The sequence below is a fragment of the Zerene cesonia genome, chromosome 1, assembly GCF_012273895.1.
Source record: "Zerene cesonia ecotype Mississippi chromosome 1, Zerene_cesonia_1.1, whole genome shotgun sequence".
Classification (NCBI taxonomy): domain Eukaryota; kingdom Metazoa; phylum Arthropoda; class Insecta; order Lepidoptera; family Pieridae; genus Zerene; species Zerene cesonia.
Genome location: NC_052102.1, coordinates 10,820,479 through 10,832,780, shown reverse-complemented (window position 1 = coordinate 10,832,780; position 12,302 = coordinate 10,820,479). Strand labels below are relative to the sequence as shown.

Below are 12,302 nucleotides of genomic sequence, written 5' to 3'. Positions count from 1 at the left end.
TTGTGCGTGCGCACAAACAGGTACTGTATCACGAGTATTATTACATTATTTAAATTGTGTATTATAGATTTATTTATAAGTTGTGAGGGGGATATAACTTATTATTTAGTTCGTTAGAAACCAACCAAACATTAAAAAACATTTATTTATTCTTTATCACTTCACTTATTACGTTATTTAAACTGTATATTATAAATTCATTCATACAAGGGGTTATAGCTAATATTTAGGTTTGTAATGATCCACCTCCTTATAAATGTTAAATTCTCGAAAAATATTTCCACAATATCACCTTTATTTCAACCTTAATACTTGCAATATAAAAAAATATATTGCTTGCAATCTTCCTTGCGTAAGCAAAAACCCTCTGTTCTAGTTTAATTAAACTGGTTGTTAAAGCTTTTCTAAACTAATATTATAAAGAGGAAACTGTGGTATTTGTGTGTTTGTAACGTTTTCGCGTAAAAATCACTGGACCGATTTCAAAAATCTTTAACCCTTAGAAAGCTGCAACTTTACTGAGTGATATAGACTATATATGAACCACAGGCCAAACCGGAGCGAACAGCTAGTAAATAATAAAACAATTTCAGCTAGAAGTGTGGTTGGACGAAAAGCTAGTTGGTAGCGGGTCACTAGCTGGTGGCGGCTTCGCCTCTCGCCCTCGCGGCCTGTACCTCGGCGGGGCTCCGCCCTCGCAGCGCTCTACTACCATTGACTTACCGGCGCAGGCGTTTGTTGGTACCATTATGGACTTCATTGTGGATTCCAGGTGAACTATAATAATAGGCCATATGCCATTTAAATGTAGCTTATAATTAAAGACTAAACTATCTCCCAACCAAAGTTCATGAGGACCCGTTAAGCAGTTCTGACATGACTGTATTAAAATTACTATTTAAACATTAAAATTGAAATGATTTGTACCAATCTCAACTGCTCGAATTGCCAACAACGCTAAAAATATGCATGAAATTTTAAACTTAGAACTTTAACCCATTCTTCAAAATCAACCTGCAATGTTTGGCTTAAATTTAAGTCTACTTAATACTAATAATAATCTGAGCCTTTAGATAACACTATATTTCAATTTTATATATATTATTTGATGATGGCAATGGTATTCTGTTTCCCATTGCAGTCTACTAGGCTTGGAAGAGGGCCAGGTGTGGGGCGACGCGCGCCTCGGGCGGGCGGAGGGCGGCGCGCGCGGGGACCCGCCCCCCGAGCCGCAGGCAGACTCTGCCGCGCTCTGCAGTAAGGTAAACAATTTATCTTCTTTTTTTTCATTATATATAATAATAAACGTGACGTTGACGGTGACGTTTAACATTTTAACAAGAAGACGTATAAAGCCTGAACTTGCCATAAAGCGGTTCCATTTTGTCACACTTTTGTTGAAGTGTAAATAAATCCTAGCCGGCAAGAAACTATGTAGTTACTATTTTTAAAGACAATTTTACATTTCTACATATGTAATATCCTACTAATATTATAAATGTGAAAGTTTGTAAGGATGTGGGTGTGTTTGTTGCTCTTTCACGCAAAAACTACTGAATCAATTGCAATGAAATTTGGTACGTAGACAGCTGGACAACTGGAATAACATATAGGCAACTTTTTAAACCGATATTCTTACGGATATGGACTTACGCGGGTGAAAACGCTGGGCGCAGCTAGTGAATAAATATATTTAACTCTGAATAATAATTTCAGATGTCATCGTATACAGTGGAAGCGGGCGCAGTGAAATTCGGAGACACGCCCGGTAGTTACGCGTCTCTCAAACTGCCTCGACAAGGGGCGAAGGCAGAGTTCTCTATAACATTGCAGATAAGGACCTTCGCCACCGAGGGTCTGGTGTTTTTGATACCGGTTAGTACCTATTAATATGTCAAGGAAAACAGAGGAATTTTTTCCATATTAAATTTATAATTATCTGGATGTCATGCTGCTATGTCTTTTAATTTTAAATAGTGTAAGAATAAACGTATGACATTTCCAAAATTTCTTAGGTAAATATCAGTCATGAGAAATAGATAGGAGTCCCGTTTCATTTTCCACATCCTTCTTATTTCATTCCTTCTTTCCAGTTGTCAATTCTTTCCTTATTCCTCCTAGCGGGAATTCGCAGAGACACCTACCTCTGGGAATGTTTATAGGCGATTATGATCGCTTACCATCAAACGAAGTACCAGCTCAGTTGCCCGCTATGACATGAAAAAATTTGTTTTTTTAAATGAGTTAATTATTTTATTTACAAATAGATGACCCTGTTGAACGTCGGTATGAAAAATATTATTTAGTTTTCATTTTTAATAATTAAGATGTACAGATAGTAATTATTAAACGTTCCAGGGATCGAAACTGAAACCGAAGCACTACACGGCGCTGGTGCTGCACGAAGGCAAAGTGCGCCTCATCGTTCGCGGCCGGAAGAGGAAGGAGGTCACACTGCCCACCTTACTCGCTGATGGCACTTGGAGATCGGTGAGCTAGTATTATGAATTATTATAAAATTGATTTTGGGCGCACCTATATTTATAGTATAATAATAAAATGAAAATGCTTTATAAATGTTAAAATTGTGGCATGTTTTTATTGTATTGTTAAAGAATTGTTGCGCATCGTACGGAATCAAGTAGGTTTCCTTTTTATTATTATTCATTTCTTAACTTATCAACAATTATCTCCTTTCTTTTTTAACTTATTGATAACTTAAATAACCATGTTCACATTAAAATTATAATGTAATTGTATACACATCAGTATGGATCTCACATAGTACCTAGTATTTATACTGGAACGGAATGGATTTCTTAAATAAGTATATGGCAACCTTTCACTTCGAAATCGTAATGTTTATATATCTATATCATTGCGAATCTCGTGCAACAGTCCTAGAATCTGAATAGATATATTAACTAAATTTGATGTATAAATTAATAACGTGTTTGTGCAGATATCAGTGCGCATATCTCGCAACCGGATCGCGCTGTCGCACGGCGGCGCGGCGGCGGCGGGGCGCGCGCCCCCGCACTCCCGCGCCGCGCGCCTCTACGTGGGCGGCCTGCCCGCTGCGCTGCCGAACGTGCCGCAAGCGGTGAGCCCACACTACTATGTACCTGGACAAAGCTGTTCGACTGGATATTATGTATTTGAACTACATGAGACTGGAGCTTGCTTCGACGTTTGTTCCCGACGCTTATTTATGGAAAACCTTAATCGCAGAGTAAATCTCTCTCTCTGTTTTGGACACATTCTAATTTTTCATCAGGCGATATCATGGCTATGTACTTTTTTATTGAACAATAAATGTTTATATAAAATAGTTTCGGTGGTTTCGTTGTTAGTTTTTGGGAAAAAAAACGCAGGTAAAATAAAATATACTTAATAAAAAAAAATGTTAACAAGCGTAGGAGGGATTTCATGCCAAGCATGATTTTTGTGCATTAGAAAAAATAAGTGTAGGTAGAAGTAAAATATCATAATATTTTCAAGTCAAACGCGAGTCGCGAGGATATACATAAGTGCATTGCATTTTTATTTTTTTAATTTTCAATTGAATTGACCCACTTACATACCGTGATTTTTCATGTATGTATGTATGTATGCAGGTGGTCCGCGCGGGCGGGCTGCGCGGGTGCGTGCGGCGCGTGCGCGTGTGCGGGCGCGCGGAGGACCTGGTGCGGGACGCGCGCGCGCACGCCGCGGTCGGGCAATGCTTCCCGAGCGTTGAGAGGGGCGCTTATTTTGCTGGTATATAAATACGTGTATTTGTAGTGATAAATAAATGATTAATTTCGATTTTATTCTTTTGTTATCCTATTTCCTATTAATATTATAAATGCGAAAGTTTGTAAGGATGTGTGTGTGTTTGTTGCTCTTTCACGCAAAAACTACTGAACCGATTGCAATGAAATTTGGTACGTAGATGGCTGGACCACTGGAATAACATAAAGGCAACTTTTTATCCCGATATTCCTTCGGGATACGGACTTACGCGGGTTGGTTTCTGGGTCTATGGGAAAAAGGTGTAAATAATTAGGATTATATTGTCTTTAACATGTTCTATTAAGATGTTTGATTGTATGAGTTTTTAATGCCATAAACTACAACACCTACTCAGTATACTTATAAAATGTTAGCTAGGGTGCCCCCGTCATATAGGGTGCTTACAAAATGGTCCTGCAATATTGGGCTAACAACATTTTTGGATAACTACTTATTAAATCACAAACTATTACTAATTAGTAATGCATATAGTACCGTAAATGTTTCAGGGGATGCGTATGCAGTGTGGTCTAGCAAGTGGTGGAGTGAAGACTTAGAAACTGTGGAGGTGCGGCTTCAGTTCCGATCATTTTCTCCCAACGGCCTCATTATGTCGGGGGGTGGAGCTACGCTTGAACTTAAAAACGGCGTGGTAAGTTCAAAATAGCATGTCTTTTGAAATGTTCTAGCTAGATACTTGAGAAGAGAAGTTTCGTGTTAAAAAAACAGTTTCTATGTGAATTTAGTTGACTGTATTATGTCGCCCGATTAGAAATAAAATAACTGGGATAATTGGAACAATTTATTGACTGCTAAATTAATGCCGCGTGTTAACTCGGGCGTTGCTTCGAGTGAACTGAGTCGCTGCCCGTCTGCGGTATTATGCTTTTAACCTGAACTTGGTGTGTAGTTATTATGTTTTATAAAAATATAGAACACTAACAAACACTGTCTATAATGATACTATTAAATTCTTAAGGCGCACTAGGCGTACTATCTACACGACTTACGTATTCAATTGCATCAGATTACATTTTCAAGTCAATTTCAATCGTGCTATCGATTTTATTACTCAACAATATGTATAACCATTTGTTCACCTAATGGCTACACATATAGTTGCCATATTACAATTATATTACTATATGATCATATTGGAAAAAAAATAGATCTAGTGGCATAGTAATATTTAATATCGATCTATGTCCAATAAAACTGATGGCTTATTATAAATGCGATGTCCCGGCAGGTGGTGCTGAGCGCGTGGGGCGCGCGCGCGGAGTGGGGCGGCGCGGCGTGCGACGGCGCGTGGCACGCGGTGCGCGCGCGCGTGGCGCCGCACGCGCTGGCGCTGGCGCTGGACGGCGCGGCCGACGAGCGCGCCGCGCCCGCGCTGCTCGCCGCCGCCGCGCACCCCGCGCCGCTCTATATCGCGGGCCTGCCAGGTACGCCCTGTTAACTTGGCGCGTGTTTGTGTTTATAATACACGGAATACTTTGATTATTACTTGTTTATTACTTTTAACTCTTAAGCATTACACAATTACACAATATAATTGATGCTCAAGTATAAGTTGGGATTTGTCCCCTGCACCCTGCGCGTTACTAGTCTCTCGGACTCAGCCGGCAGATCTGACCCTTCCGTAGCTTAGGTGATGTTGCGACCATTGAGAGAGAAGCCCGTGAACTACAAAAACAACCCGTTATACGCAAAATATTGCTGACACCGGAATAATAGCCGGTGGGGTTTATTACCCATATCAGCAATGTTAAGACGCTCACGCTCATTATCAGCCCTTCGCTATCCACTGTTGGATAGGCCTCTCCTAAGGCACGCCACTGAGTCCGGTCGTTGACTCTTTATTTCCAATTGTGGCCAGCAATCCTACGGATATCAGCCTAACAGCAGGACATCCTACTCTATGTTCATCAAGGTTCACGTGGTCTTCACTCTAAACACGCACACGACACTTAATTACTAACAAACATTATTTCATACACTATTGGGCTATTCTGTGAAATTAATAGTCTCTGTTGTCCCCACTTGAAATTCCCTTTTCACATTTCGACATCAAAAATGCTAGAGAACACTTTTCTTATTATTTAAAATTTAAACTTTTGTCTAACATCGAATATACTCGAAAAAATTAAGGGACTAAAAAGTGAGTTAGTTTATATTATATCTCATTCTCATAAGAAATTTCTTTATTTTTTTAGGATTTCCAGGATGGACCCAATCCTTCGAGCAAGTTAATTGCTTCCTCCCTAAGAATATACTCATATAAATCATAAATTGAATTCTAACTTTTTTATTACAGAGGGCGCCGGGGACGCGGCGGAAAGCAGAGAAAACTTTAAAGGATGCATACGAGAAGTGTCCGTCGGTGGAGTTAAGAAAGACTGGCCTGAAATGGAGTCACTGCACCATGTTCTATTAGATTCGTGTCCCACATCGTAATACAAGAAGTTATGCAATTTTGAACCCATTGTCTTTGTGACAAAGCGCATTGTGCTATGGATGATTCGACTTTTAGTCGATATCATTTTAAACTTTATTACATCACAATATGAATGGAATTATTGCGACAGTAAAATATATGATGTACTTAGTTACTTATTCTACGATATTACTTAAATACGAGTACTTAAATATGAACCAAGAATATCTTCGATATGAATGGAATCCACGAACTCACAATAGTCTAAAAAATCGAATAATATTTTAGCATTTGTATTATATAAATAAGTAGTAATAAGAACAGTCATTTTAGTTAAGGATAATTATGATATTCCAGTTATTATATATCCCAAAAGAAAGAAAACACATCATGCACACCTCCATGTCCATGTCCAAATTTTAATACAAGGTGTTTGAACAACGTAGTAAAACTCAAGTTACTAATATTACATTCTTTTAAGAGAAAAAGTAATAAACAAAAAATTTTACTCTATAAATAAACAATCCTAACGAGGCTGTCTAGAGGCTATTTGTTGTAACAAACTCGACAAATTAATTATAATTATTTATGCAACACCACTGCTGTGATTTCACATTTTTTTCGAGTGTCGAAATCTTGCATAGACACCCACGAGCTGGTTAGTTGTCCACGCCCACTGTGATTTCACCTTGCCCACACAAAAAATATAAATAATACTTAAATAAGCTAGTTTAAAACAAATGTATATAGGTAGGTACATATATCACAAACCAGTATTCTGTAATAATAATTACAATAAACGTAAGAATAAACTTTACCCACATAAACAAAGTCGTTGAGAATCATCGCCAAGTCAATTAAATAGAAGATTTATAATGTTTTGCTTATAATGCAAATTTATTTGCTTTGACACTTATTTGATAAATCTATAAAACACTATTGGATCTTAACCATTAACCATTAGATATATATTCCTCAGGCTGATTCGAAAATATAAAAGGCTTAAAATATTATTAGAGCGCCATAAAATAATTGAAACATTTATTTTTATTCACCAAGTCATTACTTTATAAATCAACTGATTTAATACTCAGAAATATAATATAGAACGATAAAGATTGTAAATTTATATATTTCTAACAAAGTTGTTTTCAAAGTTGTTTGAAACACATTTATCAAAAATATATATGTCAGTTTTCAACGCACATTAAAAACATTTAGTCATATACTAGGAAGTGTATAAATGAAAGCCATTTTTACATAAATTATAACTATTATAGAAATGTAATTTTGCATTTACGTGTCGCAAATTGTACATACCATTATTTAGGGATCAGCTTTAATAGATAGAAGCGAATTCAGATCTATTTAGACCGTCCCCACTGCTATCCATACTTATAAGTATAATTATATAAATACTAATGTCTGTCTCTTTCACGACGAAACGATTACGGAATAGAGGTAGTCCTCGACTTACGTCGTATAATGTTTTGATACTGTTCCTCAATCAAATCCAATCATTTATTTATTCAATTACTGCTTATAGAAGCACTTTTGAATCGTCAATAGTTTTAACATTTACCACCGGTTCGGAAAGCAGTTTCTTCTGAGAAGAATCTGCAAGAAACTCTGTAGTTGCTCTTAAAATCATGTCAGCATAATACGTCAATTGTTTCACTTATTGTGAGGTCAATGTCCGTTTTCAATACATATTTTGCCTATTCATGAAATGTCATATTTAATGTTTTACCATTATTATTTATGTTAATAACTAAACAAATGAAAAATTATGTCTCGTATGTCGTTTATAACTAGAACTGCAACATGAAAATCCACTATCAATTGCTTCTATTCTGTATTGGATATTTTACAATTTGAAATGACTTGAATCCGTGTAAGTTTACATGAATAACTGTCTCTGATTTTAATAGCAATGTTTATCATGGTCCAATCATTTTTTACGATACTTAGGTGTTCAGTGTTCAACTTACAAAAACTGATGATGAAAAAAAATAGGTTCAGTTGTTTTGGCGTTAACTACAAACAAACCCAGGTTCTCTGTTAATACAATTTTATTGCCAAGTGGGGACACACTGTATATTCAACGTGTTCATAATATTAAGTTTGTACATAAGTATTGTATATAATAAAGTATATATTTATTGTATTAGGGATTTGTAATAAAACAATTTTGGAAATAAAAAATGTTTAATTTTCACCTTTTACATTATTCCTTTTGTCGCTTAGGAGGAAAAGGGGGGGATACATCGATATCAGATTGCCCTAATTATAACAATTTTACACTACATTGGATAATTTGTACTTTATCAAGGCGTTGAACGTAAAAAAACAAATTCCGAAACCGAAAACTCGAAGCTCTAAGCGACTCCAACCCTGAAATTAAGCGAACTCTAACTCGCTCCGCTAAATATAATAGGCAATACCTGCTTTTTTGCCATAACAAAAGGGTTATAACAAACATTGCATATTATAATTAGTTTAGAATCTAAACCGATGTCCTACACCATACAAAAAATAATTATACGTTTGTATAACGATGCCATTATCTTTGGAATTAATTACTAAATTGGGACGATACAAGCTTAAAATTCAATCACGAGCCTTGTTATTGATCGACACAGATTATATAAAATGTTGCCAGGGCAAAGACAATTTTTAAATAACTTGGAATAAATTATCTATGGTCATCTGACATTTTACCAAAAGGTTCAATATGCTATTTGTAGAGAACTCTTCATTTGGGAAATTTATACAAGTACGTTTAGAATTTGTTTTTATGATCTATTAGATATTATTCTGAACCTCAACCTTCTTAATCTATGGATAAATGAAAAACTATTAAATTTTTAACCTAATTTTTATTGAATAAAAATTAAATTCAATTAAATACTTACAAATCAGAACTCGAACTCAATTCTTACATAATTCATTATACTGTGTCGATTAATAACAGAACACATTGTTTCCTAAACTTATAATAAAAAAAACATACATTATGAAATTACCGAAATCAAAATCATCTAACATTACAAGTATTATATTCATATTGTATTTATTATTTCTACGATTCAATAATAATCTATCTACACGTACATATTTTTTAGGAAATTTTCTTTAGTGCGTCTCGCGTGTTAACAAACGGGAGGCCGAACGACGCCTGGTTGAGCAAGATATATTCACATGTGTTTTACTTTTAGGCTATTATGTGATTACTTTATCCGATCTATGTGTTTACTACATAATATGATGACACTGCACACGCGATCTGTAAATGAAAATAAATATCAAGTTAATTTGAAATGGTTTATATATTATTATATAAATTAAGTGGCGCCCCGGATACCACGGCCACTAAACTGATTTTATGAAATTTTGGTACAAATACAAGGTAGTTTACCCGAGACATGGGAAATCCCACGGGGACGAGTACTAAGCGGACCAACCCCAGACTGTCCATTCCTCCTTTAGCTACGCGAGCGAAACTGCAGCGAAAAGCTAGTTGCTAACACGTGGAATTTATTACCTACGGTCTTGAGCGACAATTACAGCTAATTCAATCTCCTACTGACGTCATCATTTATTAAGTCTCCCTCCTCCCTCGCCTACCCCCCCACTCCACCTCACAGCTAACTCGATCTCCAACAGCCTTCATGGCTTATTGCATAGTCCCCAGTCCCCAGTCCCCAGTCCCCACTCACCCGCAGTCTACATGGAGAGGTAGCCGCGCGCGGCGGAGCGGCGGCGCCCCACCAGGTAGGCGGCGAGCACCACCACCACGAGCCCGCCCAGGGCGCAGCCCACCGCGATCGGCACCGCGTCCGGGACGTCGCCGCCGCCGCAGTCGCGAGCTGGAACACCAGTAATACTCAAAGTCAGACATTTATGTATTCAATTAAGACTTCTATTATGGGAGCAGTTTTTAATCGTCATAACACAGTTGTAACATTTACCACCGGTTCGGAAAACTGTCCAGAGAAGAGCCGGCAAGAAACTCTGTAGTTGCTATTTTTAAAGTCAATTTTACATTTCTACATATGTAATATCCTACTAATATTATAAATGCGAAAGTTTTTAAGGATGTGTGTGTGTTTGTTGCTCTTTCACGCAGACTACTGAACCGATTGCAATGAAATTTGGTACGTAGATAGCTGGACAACTGGAATAACATATAGGCAACTTTTTATCCCGTTTTTCCTACGGGATACGGACTTACGCGGGTGAAACCGCGGGGCGCAGATAGTATGTACATAACAATGATAGCAAAGAACTGACCTGTGAAACTTAATAACGTATTGAAAAACAAAATAACAGAACGTGAATGATTCAATCTCTACTAAATGCGAAAATTAATATCTCCTCTTCATGCTTAAACCATTGGCACTGATTAGGATGAAATTGGATGGCAGCAAAGTATCTTGAGAAATGATATAAACGACATACGATTTTATCACGGGAATCTGAACTGTCCTTTGGTTACGCGAGCGAAGCCGCGAAGGAAAAGCTATATGCTAAGATAAGTATCTATATTTTTTATGTCATCTACAAAAATAATAAAAAAAAGCTAAAAAATTAACAGCGCGTACCACAGTACCGCAAAACAGATAGAAATAGTATAATATAAACTCTTTATTAAAACTGCTCCAGTGATCGACCGAAAACTATGTATGTACATTACAAAAAGTAATTTTATTGCACTTTATTTTTTCATTATTATCTGTATTTATTTTACTATTATTTTTTATTACTTTTCGCGTTGTGTACCTTGTCTCTTGAAATAAACGTTTCTTTTTCTATTCAAATTTTAAAAAGTCCTCACTCCAACAACACTTTAAACTAAAACAAATCACAAATGAAGTCCCACGCATTTCTAATCATTTTCTATTATTCATATTATAAACGAGAGAAAAACAGGAAATTTATAAACCCAATACCTAATGTGCTTATCAGCAACCCTGAGTTGATATCGCTCAATAACATTAATTAATATTGTAATCACATTTATTGTATCAACTTTATTATGAATTTTAAATAAGTCTCTTTGAAATGTATTCAACAGAAACATATACTAATAAATAAAATCGTAGAGTCGGTTTGTTATATTGCAATAACCGTATTTTTCACTAAATAATAACATACAATACATGTACAAAATAAGATTTTTAACATCTTTGCCCGTCGAATTGCACCGGCCGATCTCTGAAACGGCTGGACCGATTTTGACGGGACACGCACTGATATGACTGGGACATTCCGACTTTGTTAAGCGGGTGAATCCACGAGGCGCAGCTAGTTTACATTATAAGTGTAGCATATAATATCGCATATTAACTTTGAACTAAGAAATTAAGATTACAAAAGCATATTGAGATCGAGCGAGGTTATTGGCTCGGAACTCTCTTTATCAATATTTATGGTAAAGATCATAATCATCTTAAGTCACTATGAATCGCCAAATCTTTTCGAACATAATCTAATCCCGAAAGCAAATCTGTCAGCTTGTCTGCCTCTCCTTCGCGACTAAACCACTAACCCGATTTGGATGACATTTTGTACACGGATAGTTACAGACCCTAGAAAGGAAATAAGATTTTTAACTATTTAGAGAAATAATAAAGGAAAAAAGCGAACATACGATTCACTGTTCGCTATTAATTTACAATCGTAAATATTCAACTGGATATCTGGCTATCAAGGTCAAATGTCAATGTAGTACACACCAAGCTATCTATTCATTGTTTGTACATTGTTAGTAGTATTTATACTGTATTTTTTATTGTTGTGTGATGAGACACTGACTACTTCCCCCTGACCCCGCAATTGAATACCCCCCCACTCCTGGCCCGCAGTCGACTACCACCTCCCGCCTCGCAGCTAACAATCCCCCTCCCCGGCTACTCCCCACCCCGCAGCCGACTCACCCGCGCTGAAGGCGGCGTCGTGCGCGACGCGGAAGGCCTCCTCCTGCAGCTGGCTGACGGTGAGCGTGGCGACCGCGCTGGTCGCCTCCGCGGTCATGTTGAGGCGCGCGGCGGCCGCGCAGCGGTACGACGCGGCCAGCGGCGTGCGCCAC

The 12,302-nt window shown here is 37.2% G+C and overlaps 1 protein-coding gene across 1 annotated transcript in view; it reads right to left on the bottom strand.

Annotated features, from left to right (window-relative positions):
- Positions 1 to 8,404: 8,404 nt before the first annotated feature.
- The window catches only part of LOC119838436 (lysosome-associated membrane glycoprotein 1-like), a 19,155-nt gene continuing 15,257 nt past the window's right edge, over positions 8,405 to 12,302 (bottom strand). Inside the window, exons 6-8 of the mRNA XM_038364420.1 lie at positions 12,151 to 12,235; positions 9,931 to 10,080; positions 8,405 to 9,497 (exon numbers count right to left, since the gene is read on the bottom strand). Of these exons, the coding sequence (XP_038220348.1) occupies positions 9,938 to 10,080; positions 12,151 to 12,235 (228 nt within the window). The 3' untranslated portion in view covers positions 8,405 to 9,497; positions 9,931 to 9,937. The remainder of the gene's footprint in view (positions 9,498 to 9,930; positions 10,081 to 12,150; positions 12,236 to 12,302) is intronic.